This window comes from Chiloscyllium punctatum, chromosome 8 (assembly GCF_047496795.1).
Source record: "Chiloscyllium punctatum isolate Juve2018m chromosome 8, sChiPun1.3, whole genome shotgun sequence".
NCBI lineage: Eukaryota > Metazoa > Chordata > Chondrichthyes > Orectolobiformes > Hemiscylliidae > Chiloscyllium > Chiloscyllium punctatum.
In genome coordinates this window covers 114,542,740-114,563,036 of record NC_092746.1, presented here as the reverse complement: position 1 = coordinate 114,563,036, position 20,297 = coordinate 114,542,740, and the positions used below count along the sequence as shown (strand labels likewise).

General features: G+C 42.2%; 1 protein-coding gene across 2 annotated transcripts in view; it reads right to left on the bottom strand.

Moving 5' to 3' along the window:
- obscnb (obscurin, cytoskeletal calmodulin and titin-interacting RhoGEF b) overlaps positions 1-20,297 on the bottom strand; it is an 802,448-nt gene that overhangs the window by 585,478 nt on the left and 196,673 nt on the right. For both annotated transcript variants that reach the window (XM_072576281.1, XM_072576282.1), the window contains 2 exons: positions 19,724-19,993; positions 9,252-9,518 (listed from right to left, as the gene is read on the bottom strand). In XM_072576281.1, the coding sequence (XP_072432382.1) occupies positions 9,252-9,518; positions 19,724-19,993 (537 nt within the window). The remainder of the gene's footprint in view (positions 1-9,251; positions 9,519-19,723; positions 19,994-20,297) is intronic.

The window sequence follows — 20,297 nt, the reverse complement described above, 5'->3', positions numbered from 1 at the left end:
TTCCCTTCTGACTGTAAGAATCTATATTTGAATTTACCTTTTTATCAAGGGGTCCGTTTATAAGATGTTACTACATTGGGACAGTTAATTAGTTAAGTTGTTGTATCAGGTCAGTTATTGTTCTAAATTCCATTTACTTTTATTTGTGTTTCAACTGTAGTGTTTAAATAAATTCTGTTTTGCTTAAAGCCAAGTGGTTTGATCGTTTGCATCATACCTAGACACCCACTTCACATCTGCCTTTAAAATAAGAAAAAGTTAGGGTCTAATTTACTTTCTTAAAATATTTTGAGGGACTATGGGCTGGTCCATAACAGGAACAATAAATTGGAGGATCAGTGGCTGATTCACAGCGTCCCTAATTCACAGTTCTTTCAAATGACTTTCAAATAATTGAATAATTTTCAATTGTAAATGTTGTCACCAAGCTACAGACATGATTCTCTGATCTGTGCTCCAGTCAAATGAAACTCCACGCCAGAAGCAAAGTTGAACATACATAGAGTCATAGAGGCATAGAGATGTACAGCGTGGAAACAGACCCTTTGGTCCAACCCGTCCATGCCGACCACATATCCCAACCCAATCTAGTCCCACCTGCCAGCACCCAGCCTATATCCCTCCAAACCATTCCTATTCATTTGCCCATCCAAATGCCTCTTAAATGTTGCAATTGTACCAGCCTCCACCACATCCTCTGGCAGCTCATTCCATACACGTACCACTCTCTGTGTGAAAAAAGTTGCACCTTAGGTCTCTTTTATATCTTTCCCCTCTCACCCTAAACCAATGCCCTCTAGTTCTGGACTCCCCCACCCCAGGGAAAAGACTTTGTCTATTTACCCTGTCCATGCCCCTCATAATTTTGTAAACCTCTATAAGGTCACCCCTCAGCCTCCGACGCTCCAGGGAAAACAAACCCAGCCTGTTCAGCCTCTCCCTATAGATCAAATCCTCCAACCCTCGCAACATCCTTGTAAATCTTTTCTGAACCCTTTCATGTTTCACCACATCTTTCTGATAGGAAGGAGACCAGAATTGTACACAATATTCCAACAGTGGCCTAACCAATGTCCTGCACAGCCGCAACATGACCTCCCAACTCCTGTACTCAATACTCTGACCAATAAAGGAAAGCATACCAAACATCTTCTTCACTATCCTATTTACCTGTGACTCCACTTTCAAGGAGCTATGAACCTGCACTCCAAGGTCTCTTTGTTCAGCAACACTCCCTCGGACCTTACCATTAAGTGTATAAGTCCTACTAAGATTTGCTTTCCCAAAATGCAGCACCTCGCATTTATCTGAATTAAACTCCATCTGCCACTTCTCAGCCCATTGGCCCATCTGGTCCAGATCCTGTTGTAATCTGAGGTAACCCTCTTCACTGTCCACTACATCTCCAATTTTGGTATCATCTGCAAACTTACTAACTATACCTCTTATGCTCGCATCCAAATCATTTATGTAAATGACAAAAAGTAGAGGGCCTAACACCAATCCTTGTGGCACTCCACTGGTCACAGGCCTCCAGTCTGAAAAACAACCCTCCACCACCACCCTCTGTCTTCTACCTTTGAGCCAGTTCTGTATCCAAATGGCTAGTTCTCCCTGTATTCCATGAGATCTAACCTTGCTAATCAGTCTCCCATGGGGAACCTTGTCGAACACCTTACTGAAGTCCATATAGATTACATCTACTGCTCTGCCCTCATCAATCTTCTTTGTTACTTCTTCAAAAAACTCAATCAAGTTTGTGAGACATCTAATATACATTCCCCTGAATGTAATTCCCTGAACATGAAGTAAATTATATTCCACAAATCACAAGACAGAAAATACTATTTCAATTAGCTTCACATTTAAGTAGAAAATTAAATACAAGCAACGCAACCTATCCACCATACGAAAAAAATAGTACAACAGAACAGACTTGAGGAATTAAATGGTCTACACGTATTTCTGTACAGAAGCAGCAACTTAGATGTGAATGCTTCCAGTGGAGTGTATTTAAGCTTACTAAATACTACGACAACTACAACACTGTAATAACTTAGGTGCCTAGTTTTGATGTTTTTAGAAAAAAATGGTCATCTCAATGCTGATGGCTTCATTAATTCTATGTAGGTCTCCCAAAGCTTGCCTCAATTTGTGATCAGGTGACTACTGCAGACATTTTAGGTCCATGTTTCTTTCTTTTTATAAATCGTTTTAGTCCATAAATATTCTCAGGTATAGCAATCAGATAATGGAAGTTAACATTTGATAGTCCATACTAACTTAGACCTAAGGGGCAACTTTTTCATGCAGAGGGTGGTACGTGTATGGAATGAACTGCCAGAGGAAGTGGTGGAGGCTGGTACAATTACAACATTTAAAAGGCATCTGGATGGGTATATGAATAGGAAGGTTTTGGAGAGATATGGGTCGAGTGCTAGCAGGTGGGACTAGACATCTCTATGACTGTATAACAATAGCCTCAGCATAAAGGGCAAGTCATTTAGGACTGAGATGAGGAGACATTTCTTCACCTTTTTTAAAAAAGAGTTTTGTTACTTAGCTTGGCACTTTTAATGGTCATGTTATTCTTTTTTTATTCGAATGATCTATTTATTGCTTCAGAATTGGCATGATAAACTATGTGTAGGTTAGATAGGTTAGCAATGATACAAAGATTGGTGGAGTTGTGGATAGTGAGGAGGGCTGTTGTCGGCTGCAAAGGGACTTAGATATGATGCAGAGTTGGGCTGAGGAGTGGCAGATGGAATTCAACCCTGTCAAGTGTGAGGTTGTCCATTTTGGAAGGACAAATAAGAATGCGGAATACAGGGTTAACGGTAGGGTGGAGGAGCAGAGGGATCTTGGGGTCTATGTTCATAGCTCTTTGAAAGTTGCCACTCAGGTGGATAGAGCTTGTAAGAAGGCCTATGGTGTATTAGCATTCATTAGTAGAGGGATTGAATTCAAGAGTCGTGAGGTGATGTTGCGGCTGTACAGGACCTCGGTAAGGCCACATTTGGAGTACTGTGTGCAGTTCTGGTCACCTCACTTTAGGAAAGATGTGGAGGCTTTGGAGAGGGTGCAGAGGAGATTTACCAGGATGTTGCCTGGAATAGAGAATAGGTCGTACGAGAATAGGTTGAGAGTGCTAGGCCTTTTCTCATTGGAACGGAGAAAGGATGAGGGGTGACTTGATAGAGGTTTATAAGATGATCAGGGGAATAGATAGAGCAGACAGTCAGAGACTTTGTCCCCAGGGGACATAAATTTAAGGTGAAGGGTGGAAGGTATAGGGGGGGATGTCAGGGGTAGGTTCTTTACCCAGAGAGTGGTGGGGGCATGGAATGTGCTGCCTGTCGGAGAGGCAGAGTCAGAATCATTGGTGACCTTAAAGCGGCAATTGGATAGGTACATGGATAGGTGCTTAAGCTAGGACAAATGTTCGGCACAACATCGTGGGCCGAAGGGCCTGTTCTGTGCTGTATTGTTCTATGTTTCTATCTATGATATCTGTGTGGTTATAGGGATAGAGTGGGCTGGGTTTAGGTGGGATGCTTTTTGGAGGATTGGTATAGACTCGAATGGCCTCTTTCTGTATTGCAGGGATTCTACAAAAAAAGCTTCCTCATCTCTCTTTCAAACGTGTTTTAAGGTTGCATTTGTTTGTCGACACCTACGCAGGCTTTGCATTAAATTTTACATTTAGGCGGTTTTGGTGGATGGAGCCTGGTTCCACGAGAGGGGGCAGGCAGGCTCATGTGATGAAGGACCCTGGACCAGAAAACTCAAGAAGGGATCATACAGTATGATCAAATGACATAGGGATTGATTGGAAGGGTGAGGGGAGTAACAAATTAAGAATATTATATATGAGTGCATGAAGCATAAGAAATAAGGTGGATGAGCTTGAGGCTCAGTTGGAAATTGGCAGGTACGATGTTGGGGGGATAACTGAGACGTGGCTTCGAGTGGACAGGGCCAGGGAAATGAATATTCAAGGCTATACATGGTATACAGACTAACGGGCAGAGGGAGTGGGTGGCCCTGTTGGTGAGGAATGATATTCAGTCCCTTGCGAGGGGGGAGCATAGAAACATGATATATAGAGTCAGTACATATAGGGCGGCACGGTGGCATAGTGGTTAGCACTGCTGCCTCACAGCGCCAGAGACCCGGGTTCAATTCCCGACTCAGGTGACTGACTGTGTGGAGTTTGCACATTGTCCGTAGTGTTAGGTAAAAAGAGGTACATGTAGGGGTATGGGCGGGTTGCGCTTCGGCGGGTCGGTGTGGACTTGTTGGCCCAAAGGGCCTGTTTCCACACTGTAAGTAATCTAATCTCTACAGATAGAGCTGAGAAATTCTAAGGGTAGAAAGACCCTATTGGGAGTTATCTACTGGCGCCCAAACAGTAGTCTGGATGTAGAGTGTAAGTTGAATAAGGAGTTGAAATTGGCCTGTCACAAACGTATTACTACAGTTATTATGGGGGATTTCAACATGCAGGTAGACTGGAAGAATCAGGATTGTACTGGACCCCAAGAAAGGGAGTTTGTGGAGTGCCTCCGAGATGGATTCTTAGAACAGCTTGTATTGGAGCCTACCAGGGAGAAGGCAATTCTGAATCTGGTGTTGTGCAACGAACCGGATTTGATCAGGGACCTCAAAGTAAAGGAGCCATTAGGATGTAGTGACCATATTATGATAAGTTTTAATCCGCAATTTAAGAGGAAGAAGGGAGAAGGGAGAATCGGGAGTGTCAGCATTGCAATTGAACAAAGGGAACTATGAAGCTATGAGGGAGGAGCTGGCCAAAGTTCAATGATTCAATACCCTAGCAGGGATGGCAGTGGAACAACAATGGCAGGTACTTAGAAGGTGCAGGATCAGTTCGTTCCAAAGAGGAAGAAAGATCCTAAGGGGAGGCAGGGGCGGCCATGGCTAATGAGGGAAGTTAAGGACAATAGAAGAAGTATAACATAGCAAAGATGAGTGGGAAGCCGGAGGACTGGGAAATCTTTAAAGAGCAACAGAGGATAACTAAATAGGCAATACGTGGAGAAAAAATGAGGTACAAAGGCAAACTGGCCAAAAGCATAAAGGAGGATAGTAAAAGCATTTTTAGGTATGTGAAAAGAAAACAAATGATTAAGACTAAAATTAGGCCCTTGAAGACAGAAATGGGTGAATTTATTATGGGGAACAAGCAAATGGCAGAATAGTTGAATAGCTACTTTTCATCTGTCTTCACAGGGGAAGACACAAGCAATCTCCCAGATGTAATAGTGGCTGAAGGACCTAGGGTAATGGATGAACTGAAGGGAATTTATATTAGGCAGGAAATGGTGTTGAATAGACTGTTAGGTCTGAAGGCTAATAAGTCCCCGGGGCCTGATGCTCTACATCCCAGGGTACTTGAGGAGGTGGCTCTAGAAATCGTGGACGATCGTGGTAATCGATTCAGGATCAGTACCTGCAGATTGGAGGGTGGCTAATGTTGTCCCACTTTTCAAGAAGGGAGGGAGAGAGAATACAAGGAATTATAGACCGGTTAGCCTGACATCAGTGGTGGGAAAGATGCTAGAGTCAATTCTAAAAGATGAAATTACAACTCATTTGGATAGCAGCAACAGGATAGGTCAGAGTCAGCATGGATTTATGAAGAGGAAATCATGCTTGACTAATCTTCTGGAATTTTTTGAGGATGTAACTATGAAGATGGACAAGGGAGAGCCAGTGGATGCAGTGTATCTGGACTTTCAGAAAGCCTTTGATAAGGTCCCACATAGGAGATTAATGAGCAAAATTAGGGCACATGGTATAGGGGACAAGGTACTGACTTGGATTGAAAATTAGCTGACTGACAGGAAGCAAAGAGTGGTGAAAAATGGGTCCCTTTCGGAATGGCAGGCCATAACCAGTGGGTTACAACAAGGTTCGGTGCTGGGACCGCAGCTGTTTACAATATATACCAATGATATAGATGAAGGCATTAAAAGTAATATTAGCAAATTTGCTAATGACACAAAGCTGGGTGGCAGGGTGAAATGTGAGGAGGATGTTATGAGAATACAGGGTGACTTGCAAAGGTTAGCTGAGTGGACGGATGCATGGCAGATGCAGTTTAATGTGGATAAATGTGTGGTTATCCACATTAGTGGCAAGAACAGGAAGGCAGATTACTATCAAAATGGAGTCAAGTTAGGTAAAGGGGAAGTACAACAAAAGAGCTAGGTGTTCTTGTACATCAGTCAATGCAAGCATGCAGGTACAGCAGGCAGTGAAAAAAGCTAATGGCCTTCATAACAAGAAGAATTGAGTATAGGAGCAAAGAGGTCCTTCTGCAGCCTGTACAGGGCCCTGGTGAGACTGCACCTGGAGTACTGTGTGCAGTTTTGGTCTCCAAATTTGAGGAAGGACATTCTGGCTATTGAGGGAGTGCAGCTTAGGTTCATGACGTCAATTCCTGGAATGGCGGGACTATCATATGTTGAAAGATTGGAGCGACTGGGCTTGTATATACTTGAGTTTAGAAGGATGAGTGGGGACCTGATTAAGACGTATAAAATTATCAAAGGATTGGACACTCTGAAGGCAGGAAGCATGTTTTCATTGATAGGTGAGTCCAGAACCAGAGGACACAGTTTAAAAATAAGAGGCAGGCAATTTAGAACAGAGTTGAGGAGAAAACAGGAGTTGAACAGAGTGTAGTGGATATATGGAATGCTCTTCCCCAGTAGGCAGTGGAGGCCATGTCTCTGGATACTTTCATGAAAGAGATGGATAAAGCTCTTAAAGATAGTGGAATCAAGTGTTATAGGGATAAGGCAGGAACAGGATACTGATTGTGGATGATCAGCCATGATCATAATGAATGGTGGTGTTGGCTCGAAGGGCCGAATGGCCTACTCCTGCACCTACTGGCGACTGACTTCCTCACCCCTATCCTCACTCTCCCTATCCTTATTTTCCTGCCCTTCTTCACTTTTCCCCCAATTCTGATTCCCTTTCCCCTACCCCATCCCCCACCCCCTCACTCTGCATCCTCACTCTCTGCTGATAAACCCCGTGCAGGCTTCCATGCTTATGCACCTCTGATTCTTCTACACTTCAGTGGACATAGGCTAGACAGCCAAAGCCTTTCTCATAAGGGCAATCTGCCCACTCCAAATATTAATATTATGAAATGTTTCAAACTCATTAACATCCTTCTGTAAATAAAGTGACCAGTAGTGTACAGTACTTCAAATGAGGTCTCATCAATGCCCTGTATAAATTAATGTATATATAATACAAAACTGTATGTTTCAATGAGATTATCTCCCATTCTTCCAAACAACAGGAGTATATTTAACCTCTGCTGCACAACCTCTGTCTCCAACACAAGTATATTCTCCTTAAATATGGAGACCTAAAATCCTGATATAATTATGGTAAGACTTCTTTACTCTTATACTTCAAACACTCTGCAATAAAGATCAACATGCCATTTGTCCTCATATTTGTTTGCTACACCTAAGTGATAAAGTTTTATGATCCACATAAAAGTCTCAGTTCATCACTGCTTACAAGTTTCACATTTTGTTAAAAATTCTACTTTTCTGATATTATGACCAATGAATAACCTGACATTTCCCTACATTATATACCATCTGCAACTTTGTTCACTCAGTTAATGTGTCCATATCTTTTCAGAAATTATGTCTTTGCAGTTTACCACCCCGGTTAGACTTGTATTAATGCAATACCAAGTCAGCATCTCAGCGTACTCTCAGCGTCTTTCCCCAAGCCATTAATATACATGATAAATAGCCCAAGCTCAAGCACGGGGTAAAAACAATGACTGCAGATGCTGGAAACCAGATTATTTTCGAAGCTACTTGGATGCTGCCTGAACTGCTGTGCTCTTCCAGCACCACTAATCCGGAAGCTCAAGCACTGTTCATGGAAGCACTTCATCTTATCAACTTGAAAATGCCCAATTATCAGACTCTCTCTGCTTGTACAAGCTTATTATCCAATCAGGAATCTCACCACTGAAGTTGCCAGTCAATGAGAGGCCAGCAATCTCAGCGAGCTGGAGAACATTGCTGGAGCACCAAATTAAGGATGGGGCAAGAGGGTCACCAGGTGGTTTTACAGGGAAAGCGGTCAAAGGCTAGATCAGAATTGTGACATTCAGCAATCACTCCCTTGCCTCCATCTGTCACCAATTTGGGGCAAATGGAAGATGCCATCAGGCCAGCAGTGGATTGAGGCCCTGAAGCAGCCATAACTTGACTACTAAAGGATCTTAATCGGTGGAAAAGGTTGCCCATAATTTCTGAGGTAACAGAAAGAGGGTGAGCAAATAGGTCCAATTCAGCCAATGCTTTGCTATTCGCATCATCTCCAGAGAGGGGGAAACTGCACCCTACAAGTTAGACCCTCAAAAATCATAAATATATTTGATAAACATGACTTCCCTTTCATAAACAATGTTGATTTTTTTTCTGATTGTACTCTTCGGACAATTCTAGAATCTATAGATTTTTTTTGGAAAACCATAATCAACTATTTTTGCACTGTATCTCTTATGGAAGCCTCGGATGTAAACCATTAGGTCCTGGGGATTTGTCAGATTAAGTTTTCTCTTTACTATTATGGCACTATGAACACACTCAAATGAGAATTTGTCTGTACATGGCAGCTCATAGTGAATGTTTTGATTTACATTTCTTTAGTTTTAAAAGGTTGCTGTAGGATAGGATTTCTAATAAGTACTAATAAGTAAAATGAACAGAAACAACTGATTTGGAGCACTGTTCCAAACTAAATTACATAACGGTGAGCTATATAAACAAGCAAAAGGCAAAATAATGAACATTTTGGGAGTGGATGCAGCAAAAGTTTCTGCAATCAACCAACAGGTAGTTAATTTCTAATCATGCGCTTGCAACTTAATCTATAACATTTCGTCCCCTGTCTAGGTGACATCCTCAGTGCTTGGGAGCCTCCTGTGAAGTGCTTCTGTGATGTTTCCTCCAGCATTTATAGCAACCACTATAAATGCCGGAGGAAACATCACAGAAGCACTTCACAGGAGGCTCCCAAGCACTGAGGATGTCACCTAGACAGGGGACGAAACGTCTTCAACACAAATTCCCAGCTTGGCGAACAGAACCACAACAACGAGCACCTGAGCTACAAATCTTCTCACAAACTTTAATCTATAACAGTAAGGAACTTCTTACAGTTTTAATTCTTACCTTCAACTGTGAGTGTTGCTGTGGTCTGTGCATTACTTGATTTGCAGCTATATTCACCAGAGTCTTCAGGTCTGAGGTTTGAAATGGTGAGTTCTGTCACATTCTTGTTTTGATTAAATTTGTACCGGTCAGATGATTTGATTAAGCTCTGGTCTTTGTACCATTTCACCATCTTGGGAGTAGGTGTAAACTCACAACTCAAAGTAGCAGAGAGCCTCTCTTCCACTTTAATATTCTGTAATTCTCTAACTACCACTGTTGGAGGCTCTGGAAAATAATCACATTGTGAATCTATAATTAAACTACACAATAGGAATGAATTTGCATGAATATAACTCTTAAGATTAAAAGATGTGTCCTCAAGTGAAATATAAGATAACAACTAAACACAGTACCTTACAAACCCGCCTCACCACCTAGAAAGGCAAGAACATGAGAATACCACCATGAACAAGATTCCCCCCAAGCTATACAGCAGACTCACTTGGAATAATAATGAGGTTCCTTCATTACTGTTGAATTAAAATCCTGAAACTCCCTCCTAAAACTGCAGCACATGGACTGCAGTGATTCAAGGAAGCAGCTCACCACCATCTTCTTAAAGGCAATTAGGGATAGGTAATAATGGGTAATAAATCCTAGCCAGCACCACCAACAGCCATGAAAGAATAATGAAAAAAAAATGTAATAATTAACTACAAAAAACCACATTGGTAATATTAGAATAAGTGTAGTCATTATAATGAGGTCAGCCAGCTGAACCTCATAGAATATGAGTTCCCTGATTGCGGTAATGGCTGACAAAAAACTTTGAATATCAGAGATGATCCTAACACTGTGTTGCTAACTCTGTATGAATTATAGTCAAAAACAGTTCATGTGAAATAAAGGGTGACTTGCTGATGGGATACCGGCCTCTGTGGAGTTATTTCAGAGGTGATGAGAATAAAGCATAATCCTGAAGAAATTTGCTTGCAACAGTTCATCTTTGAGTTGGGATAAGCATTTCTTACATCAATCCTTTGTTTGGGAAGGTTGACTCATTCGACTCTGCCATTGTGGACTGAACCCACTATGTGGAATGAACGCGTTATGATTTTGGGAAGATGACATTATGGCAGATGAAAAATGAGTAATTCTCCTGGCAACCTTTGGAGTTGCAGTTCTTTCTGTCATTTAATCTTAACTTTCCCTGAGGCACCAGAGACTAAAAACCTTCAAGAACTGACTGATAGTTAAGAAATATTATGACTTCATGCCTCCCTAAATTCTGTGACGCTATCACTTTCACTCGGCAATTCAAGTACCAAGAGAATCCATATCAGGGTTTTTGACTCGTTTAAAACAAACTGTCAGAAATCAGAAGACTATAAAGTAAAGGCACCATCAAACCAATCCAATTCACGAAATTGATAGCAGCGGTCATACCAATTTTGATGCCTGATGGGTCCACTTGACTTTGTGGGGATTTAAACAAACAGCAAACCAATTTTCGCAGCTAGATAAATACCAATCCTTCACATGGAGGATTTATACGCAAAACTGGCAGGGTGCCTGTCCTTCATGAACCTGGATGTGAGCCATGCTTATTTGGTGTGCTTTAAGAGGCCAAGACAATGCCACCCGAAACTCTGGGCCACATTCAGTGGTGAGCTCTAATACTAAGTTCTTAAATTTACAAATTAGAACACCTTCCAGAAGGCCGAGTAGCAAATATGGATTCATCGAGTCCAGTCCCTTTACCAGATACACTACCGGAGGTAACCCCAGTCTCGAATAATATTAACTTTTCAGGACACACTCCCAGTCACAGCCAACAATATCAGACTTTAGACTCAGAAGATCCAGTTCTTTCCAAACTGAAACAACTGGTTTTAATGGGGAAACCAAAGCGCCATCACAACTAGAAGTGAAACCTTTTTGGACCCAGAGAGAGCAGCTCACAATAGAAGACAGCACAATGTTATGGGGAGCAAGAGTAATTGTCCTGTACAAAGGTTGTCATCAAATACCAGCTGAACTCCACCAGGTCTCCAAAATGAACATACTAGTGAGACATTATGTCTAGTGGCCAGTGTTGGATTGAACAACAGATGTACAAGGGCAGGTTAGAAGTATTAGATCTGCACTGTCAGCAAGGTGGAGCCAGCCTTGGATGAAATACAGCCAATGTCTTAAAGACTGTGGAGAAACAGCAGACACCTCATCTGAGCAGTGTGAGAATTCTAATATGTATGTTGTAATGATTTGTATAAAGTTTAGAAGTGTTAACATACCAGAGTGAGTTTTACACTTAGAACCAGGAAGGGAGTCACTCGGCTCATCTTATCCATACCAACTCAAAGATACCCAGATGCCCTTTCTAATTCAATTTTCCTGCACACAGCCCATAGCCCTGCAGCTTACAGCATCTAATGTGCGGATCCATGTACTTTTAAAAGAATTTAGGGTCTCTGCCTCTACCACCAAGTCAAGTAGTGAATTCCAGGCACCCACTATCCTCTGCATGAAAAAAATGTTTTTCCTTACATCCCCTCCAATATTTCTGCCACTTAACTTGAATCTATGGCTCCTGGCTTTTGAACTCTCTTCCAAGGGAAACAGATTCCTCCTATCTACTTTATCTCCACCCCTCACAATTTTGTACACCTCAATCATGTCATTCCTTAGCCTTCTCTGTTCCAAGGAAAACAACTCCAACCTCTCCAATCATTCCTCGTACAATTCTCCAATCCTGGCAACATTCTAGTAAATCTTCTTTGCATTCTGTCCAAAGCAATTATTTGGAGGTGCCGGTGTTGGACTGGGGTGTACAAAGTTAAAAATCACAACATCAGGTTATAGTCCAACAGGTTTAATTGGAAGCACTAGAACATAGAACATAGAACACAGAACAATACAGCACAGAACAGGCCCTTCGGCCCACGATGTTGTGCCGAACTTCTATCCTAGATTAAGCACCCATCCATGTACCTATCCAAATGCCGCTTAAAGGTCGCCAATGAATCTGACTCTACCACTCCCTCGGGCAGCGCATTCCATGCCCCCACCACTCTCTGGGTAAAGAACCCACCCCTGACATCTCCCCTATACCTTCCACCCTTCACCTTAAATTTATGTCCCCTTGTAACACTCTGTTGTACCCGGGGAAAAAGTTTCTGACTGTCTACTCTATCTATTCCTCTGATCATCTTATAAACCTCGATCAAGTCACCCCTCATCCTTCGCCGTTCCAACGAGAAAAGGCCGAGAACTCTCAACCTATCCTCGTACGACCTACTCTCCATTCCAGGCAACATCCTGGTAAATCTTCTCTGCACCCTCTCCAAAGCTTCCACATCTTTCCTAAAGTGAGGCGACCAGAACTGCACACAGTACTCCAAATGTGGCCTAACCAAAGTCCTGTACAGCTGCAACATCACCTCACGACTCTTGAATTCAATCCCTCTGCTAATGAACGATAATACACCATAGGCCTTCTTACAAACTCTATCCACCTGAGTGGCAACCTTCAAAGATCTATGTACATAGACCCCAAGATCCCTCTGTTCCTCCACCTGACCAAGAACCCTACCATTAACCCTGTATTCCGCATTCTTATTTGTTCTTCCAAAATGGACAACCTCACACTTGGCAGGGTTGAACTCCATCTGCCACTCCTCAGCCCAGCTCTGCATCATATCTAAGTCCCTCTGCAGCCGACAACAGCCCTCCTCACTGTCCACAACTCCACCTATCTTTGTATCATCTGCAAATTTACTGACCCACCCTTCGACTCCCTCCTCTAAGTCATTAATAAAAATTACAAACAGCAGAGGACCCAGAACTGATCCCTGCGGAACTCCACTTGTAACTGGACTCCATGCTGAATATTTACCATCTACCACCACTCTCTGACTTCGACCGGTTAGCCAGTTTTCTATCCAATTGGCCAAATTTCCTTCTATCCCATGCCTCCTTACTTTCTGCATAAGCCTACCATGGGGAACCTTATCAAATGCCTTACTAAAATCCATGTACACTACATCCACTGCTCTACCCTCATCCACATGCTTGGTCACCTCCTCGAAAAATTCAATAAGACTTGTAAGGCAAGACCTACCCTTCACAAATCCGTGCTGGCTGTCCCTAATCAAGCAGTGTCTTTCCAGATACTCGTAAATCCTATCCCTCAGTACCCTTTCCATTACTTTGCCTACCACAGAAGTAAGACTAACTGGCCTGTAATTCCCGGGGTTATCCCTATTCCCTTTTTTGAACAGGGGCACAACATTCGCTACTCTCCAGTCCCCTGGTACCACCCCAGTTGCCAGTGAAGACGAGAAGATCATTGCCAACGGTACTGCAATTTCCTCTCTTGCTTCCCTCATAATCCTAAGATATATCCCGTCAGGCCCGGGGGACTTGTCTATCCTCAAGTTGTTCAAAATGTCCAACACATCTTCCTTCCTAACAGGTATCTCTTCTAGCTTATCAGTCCGTTTCACACTCTCCTCTTCAACAATACGGTCCCTCTCGTTCGTAAATACTGAAGAGAAGTACTTGTTCAAGACCTCTCCTATCTCTTCCGACTCAATACACAGTCTCCCACCACTGTCCTTGATCGGACCTACCCTCGTTCTCGGCACTGCTGCTTCATCAGGTGGTTGTGGAGGACACAGTTGTAAGACACAGAATTTATAGCAAAAGTTTAGTGTGATGTAACTGAAATTATACACTGAAAAATACCTTGATTGTTTGTTGAGTCTTTCATCTGTTAGAATACCATGATAGTTTCATTTCTCTCATATGTAAATCACAAAACTTTTTTTAAAGTTACATTCTCAGGTTAAATGTAACAATTGGTGTTAGCCAGATACTATGAGATTAGATTCCCTACAGTGTGAAAACAGGCCCTTCAGCCCAACCAGTCCACACAGACCCTCTGAAGAGTAACCCACCCAGACCCATTTCCCTCTGACTAATGCACCTAGATGCGATGTTTCAGGAGACACACACAGCCTTCAGATTAACTCCCTCAAATTCTGTCAGTGTTCAGGGACAAGAAACAGTAAATGCATTTTGCTTTGAGAACTTGGATAATGTATCAGTGTAAATATATCAATTTGGAAACTATTTATGACATTGTGAAGGACACTGCAGATGAAACTACATAGGACAAAGTTTCGACTAAAACAATTGAAAGTTTGGGAACTTTAATAGGAATATTAAGAAATACCCATACGTTGGATACAGTTCAAGCAAAAGGAAACTAAGTTCTTATAAGATAATTTCATTTGCTAGTTAGAGCATTTATATCTGAGATTCTGGATTAGTGGTGCTGGAAGAGCACAGCAGTTCAGGCAGCATCCAAGGAGCAGCAAAATCGACGTTTCGGGCAAAAGCCCATCATCAGGAATAAAGGCAGTGAGCCTCTCCACGCTTCAAGCTCACTGTCTTTATTCCTGATGAAGGGCTTTTGCCCGAAACGTCGATTTCACTGCTCCTTGGATGCTGCCTGAACTGCTGTGCTCTTCCAGCACCACGAATCCAGAATCTGGTTTCCAGCATCTGCAGTCATTGTTTTTACCTCATTTATCTTTTTTTTTACTTTTTTTTATTTTTTTTAACCCCCACACTACCGCTTAACTGCGGTAGTGCTTATTTTTTTCCCCAGCACCCATGGTGTGTGTGTGTGCAGGTGTGAGACACAGTGAGAGATTTACCTCATTTATATCTGAGCGCAAGTAATTAAGCATTAGCAACAACTTCTGTTAAGATTATTGAGCAAGGTAATTTGGATATGCCCGTGTTGGAGTGGGTGTACAAAGTTAAAAATCACACAATACCAGGTTATAGTCGAACAGGTTTATTTGGAAGCTTTCGAGAGCTGCTCCTTCATCGGGTCGTTGTGGAATATCAGATCGTAAGGCACAGAATTTATAGCAAGAGTTTACAGTGTTATGTAACTGAAATTATATATTGAAAAAGACCTGGATTGTTAAGTCTCTCAAGTTTTAGAATGAATATGTTGGTCTCAGTTCTTTCATATGTAAATCACAGAACATTTAGAAGTCACATTCTCAAGTGAACTTTAATAATTGGTGTCATGTCAGCCTAGATAATGCATTTAAGGTGTGAGCTGCCCTGTGCAAGACTGTCTGAGCCACAATGGTCAGACTGATTCAAATCTAAAAAATTGACTCACAGAATCTTACATGGATTAATGCAGTTTGCTCATCCTCCCTATAGCCCACATTCTCATCCACACAGCAAGCAGGAATCTCAAATCTGTTAGAAAAGCTCAAGGGCTGAGGCTCCTTCAACACTACCTCCTGAATCCCTCTACATGCCTTACTCATTGTCACAACCTCTTGTCCCTGAACATTGACAGAATTTGAGTTAATCTCAAGGCTGTGTGTGCCTCCTGAAACATAGAATCTAGGTAACTCTCCCCCTTCCAAATGTGTCACAGTTTTTGAAGCTCATACTTTAACTCATCAACTTATGATGCTTTGACCTTTCTTCAGCTAGGCAGACCCAGAGGTGTTACGATGTCTTCCTCTGGACATTTCCACTGGTTTGTAAGAAGTACATATGGAAAATGTCCAAAGTTCCAGCTTCCAGCAATTGCTGCAGGAAAAGTAACTGTTCTTTTCAGGTTTAAACAGAAGAGAATAGCAACTTCTGGGCTTGGAGAAAATATGCGCACTTCTTTTTCCTCCCTCTCTCTCTGTCTCTATACCTATTTACCATTCCAAGCTAACTTCAAGCACAACAGATATGGGGGCAACTATGAGAAATGGGGGTCAAAAAGTGTGGTGCTGGAAAAGCCACAGCAGGTCAGGCAGCATCTGAGAAGCAGAAGAGTCGACAATTCAGGCGTAAGCCCTTCATCAGGAGTGTGTGTGTGTGTGTATGTGCGCGCGTGCGCGCACGCGCACATGGGGGTGGGGGGGTGGGGTGGTGGTGCTGGGGGAAGAGAGATAAATGGGAGGGGGCTAGAGCTGGGCGAAAGGTAGCTTGGAAAGCAGTAGGTGGATGAGGGTGGGGGGTGATGGTGATGGCTGGAGCAGATAGGTGGGAAGGAAGGTGGACAGATAGGACAGTTCAGCAGGGTGGTGCCCAGTTGGAGGGTTGAATCTGTGATAAGGTGGGGAGAGGGGAGATGAGGAAACTGGTGAAATTGATGTTGATTCTGTGTGGTTAGAGGGTCCCAAGTTGGAAGATGAGATACTGTTCCTCCAGGAGTTAGATGGCTAGGATTTGGCAGTGAAGGAGGCCTAGGACTTGCATGTTCTTGGAAGAGTGGGAGGAGGAGTTGAAGTGTTCGGCCACAGATCGGTGGGGTTGTTTATTGCATGTGTCCCAGAAATATTCTCTGAAACGTTCTGCAAGTTGGCGTCCTATCTCCCCAATGTAGAGGAGACCACATCGAGAGCAATGGACAAAGTAGATGACAAAGTAGTTTAGACATGGAGGAAAATCTGTCAGATTTGGAAGGATCCTCCGGGGACATGGATGGAGGTAAGGGGTATGGACACAGATTTTACACCTCTTGTTGTGGCAAGGGAAGGTACCGGGTGTGGAGAGTGGGTCAGTGGGGCGTGTGGACCGAATGAGGGGGAGGCAATGGTCTCTGCGAAATGCTGACGGGGTGGAGAGGGAAATATATCTCTGGTGGTGGGGTCTAGACTGTAGTTGGCAAAAATGGTGAAGGATGACATGTTATATCTGGAAATTGGTGGGATGGAAGGTGGGGACCAGAGGTTCTATCCTTGCAGTTGAAGGGTGGAGTTCAAGGGTGGAAGTGCAGGAAGTGGATGAGATGCGCTGGAAGGCACTGTTAACCACATGGGAGGACTGAAATAGGAGGACATCTGGGATGTTCTGGAGTGGAACTGTTCCTCCTGAGAGCAGATGTGGTGGAGGCAGAGGAATTGCAAGTCAGGGATAGCGTTTTTACAGAATTGGGAGTGGGAGGAGGTGTAATCCAGGTAGCTGTGGGAGTCGATGGGTTTGAAAAAGATTTCCGTGTTGAGTCGGTCACCGGAAATGGAGATGGAGAGGTCCAGGAAGGGGAGGGAGAAGTCTGAGATGATCCAGATGAACTTGAGATCAGGGTGGAAGGTGTTCGTGAAGTTGATGAACTATTCAACAGTGGTATGTTCAGCAACACAATAGGGAATTAGAAACACCAATATTGGATGCCGGTTTTAAACCCTAGAGAGAAAATGGTCTAGAGTTGGTAAAGGATGGTAAGTAATCATGTAATAATGTACACCACGAGCTGGTATTCATTGTTCTAATGATCTCCATTACTAATTGCCCAAGTGGTGTTTGGTTCAGACCCAAGCATTGTGCATAGCTGACACAGGCAGCTCAGTTTAATGGCCAATACCTGCACCCCCAAACCAACGAAAAGGCTGGTTGAAACGTAGTCTGGTCAATGATGTTGTTATTGCATTCAAAACAGAGAATGCAGTAACAAATTCATTTGATTTAGAATTGTGGATAAAACATTTGGCGTTTTAAGTTCTCAACTTGAGGAAATCTTGGAAAAGGGGCAAGAATCCAGGGCTGAAAATTGAGTGCGGATCAATCCTTGACAAAGGTAGTTCGGAGCTCGGCCATAGTACTGCTAAGTCATGCTTGGATCATTAATAAATTAATCAAGGTTCAATAAAACATTTCAAATGATGTGGTCAAAAATAAAGTACCAATGAAACATGGATATTCAAGTAGACAAGTGGAAACCATGAGACAAATTCATGAGTGGAAGGTGCCTCTGTGAATAACTAATGTGCACTGTTTAACCCATCATAGCCCAAAGAGCATAGCCTAACTAGTTACCAGCTAAGGAGTTTAACACGTGTACAGAAAACCGATGCAGAACGTGTTATGTAACGTTATGTAAATCGGCCTTCTTCTGGCTATACCCTCCCTACCGGCATTGCGGGTCAACCCACTACAAATGGACTGAAGCGATTCAAGAAGGCAGTTCATTACCACCTTCTCAAAGACAATTAGGGATGGGCTGTCAATGCTGGCCAGGCACTGACATCCAAGTCCCACAAATGAATAAAAAAAACAAGATTAACATCTACTCAGACATTACATGGAACATTGGATTAATGGGAGGGGGGTTTATTATTATGTGAGGTATCATGTTATGTTACCACATGCAGTAGAGTTATGGAGAAATATAATAAATATTAGGTTAGATAGATTTAACATAAAAGCCTCTTTGATCGTTATCCACATCAAATATAGAAGACAGAAGTCCAGTGTGGATGTAATGCAACAGTAAACTGTAAGATGGAAGCTGTATGGGCAGCAACGGAATCAAATCATGTTGCATATCTGATTCCAGGGAGATATTCTATCACTATGTCACAAAAGAAGTATCAATGTGGGAATAGTTGAACTTGGCCTAGAACCAGCCAAGCAATGTGCTCATACTCACAGGTACCAACGAGGGTGGGAAAGGTAAACCTGAAGAAAATCTACTGGAGAGATATTCTGGAAAACCTGACACAGTATTTGAGCCACTTCTCCTACATAATTCCACTACTGCTGACTCCTTAAAAGTCAAAAGAGCATACAATGTATGACACCTTGCAGCAACAAACGAAAGCAGTGGCCGGTGAGATTGAACAAATAGATACCACCACTATATCTGAGGAATTGGAAATTGAATATGTAGATACACTCATGGAGTAAGGCCATCTTCCAAGTTTTGATTATCACCCTGTAGATACTGGATGTATCTCAAGTCTACTTGGTTCACATCACCATAGAACACAGGAGATGTCACAAGGAATTCAGGAATTGGAGGATGCAGGGCCAATTGTACTGAGCCAACCTATAGAGACTGTAAAGCAAAGTGCTTCTACAATCCTAAGCTCAATACCTGGTCAGTATGTATGGACGATGCAATGTAAAGGGAAAAGCATTACCATTAAGTTAACTATGTGAGCTTGGCAAAAGGCCAAAAAAGGGAAAGATAAAAGATTTGAATGAGTCTCAGACAGTTGACGGTTAAATCTTCAGTCATATTGTAAAAGCAAATCAGAACCATAGATGTACAAAGGCAGGCTAGGAGTATCGGAGCAACACTATCAGCAAGATGGAGTTATCCTTGGGTGAAATACAGGCAATGTCTATGAAGACTATGGAGAAACAGCAGATAAAGTAAGACTTCTGGACAGAGAAGTGCAATATCTAAGTTGCAATGATTTTTATAAAGCATCGAGGTGTTTGTAATACATCAGAGTGAGTTTTACATATCATAAGAGATAAAGCTGGCTCTGCCTTCATATGCATTAAATAAATGATGGCTAACCTGAATCCTGAAGTTCTTTATTAACCTATCATGTTATAAAATAATAGTACTAAATGTTGCAGATGACTATGAAACTGTCAACTTGAATTATGGTCTAAAAGGAAATGTAAGAAATTTGAAAGAATACAGAAACAAAGAATCTGAATACCTTTAATAGTCAGCCTCGCCTCAGATTTTGATTTCCCTGCAATAAACTGCAGCAAGCCAGTCATCTTACAACTTGTTCTTTTCAGAGTCAGACGATGGATAGTGCCAGAATGCTCAATTTCCACATCTTCAGAAACATGAAGAAGTTCACCATTCAGTATCCATTTTGGAGGCTTCACATCAGCAATTGAAAGCTCACATTGAAAACTTGCATCATTTGGCTCTGTGACTTCCACATCACGTAGCTGCTTAACAATGGCAATTGATTGCTCTGTACATTTAAAGAAATTGATCGAAGTTAGACAATTCCTTTTGAATGTTAAATTGTATGTAACATATCACATTTTTCCCTTTGTCACAAGGGAACCGAATTTGGTCTCAGTAATGGGATAACTAAATAGCAGTGTTTGTTGAAATCAATAAGAACTTACAGAAGTCACATTAGAAGTTGAAATGTATAATTTTAAATAAAGATTTTGACAACAAAGCAATGTCCATCATGCATTCAAAATTTATTTAACTTTGCATTATGACTTTAATAACACAAAATCTCAAAAATCTTTATAAAGGAGAAC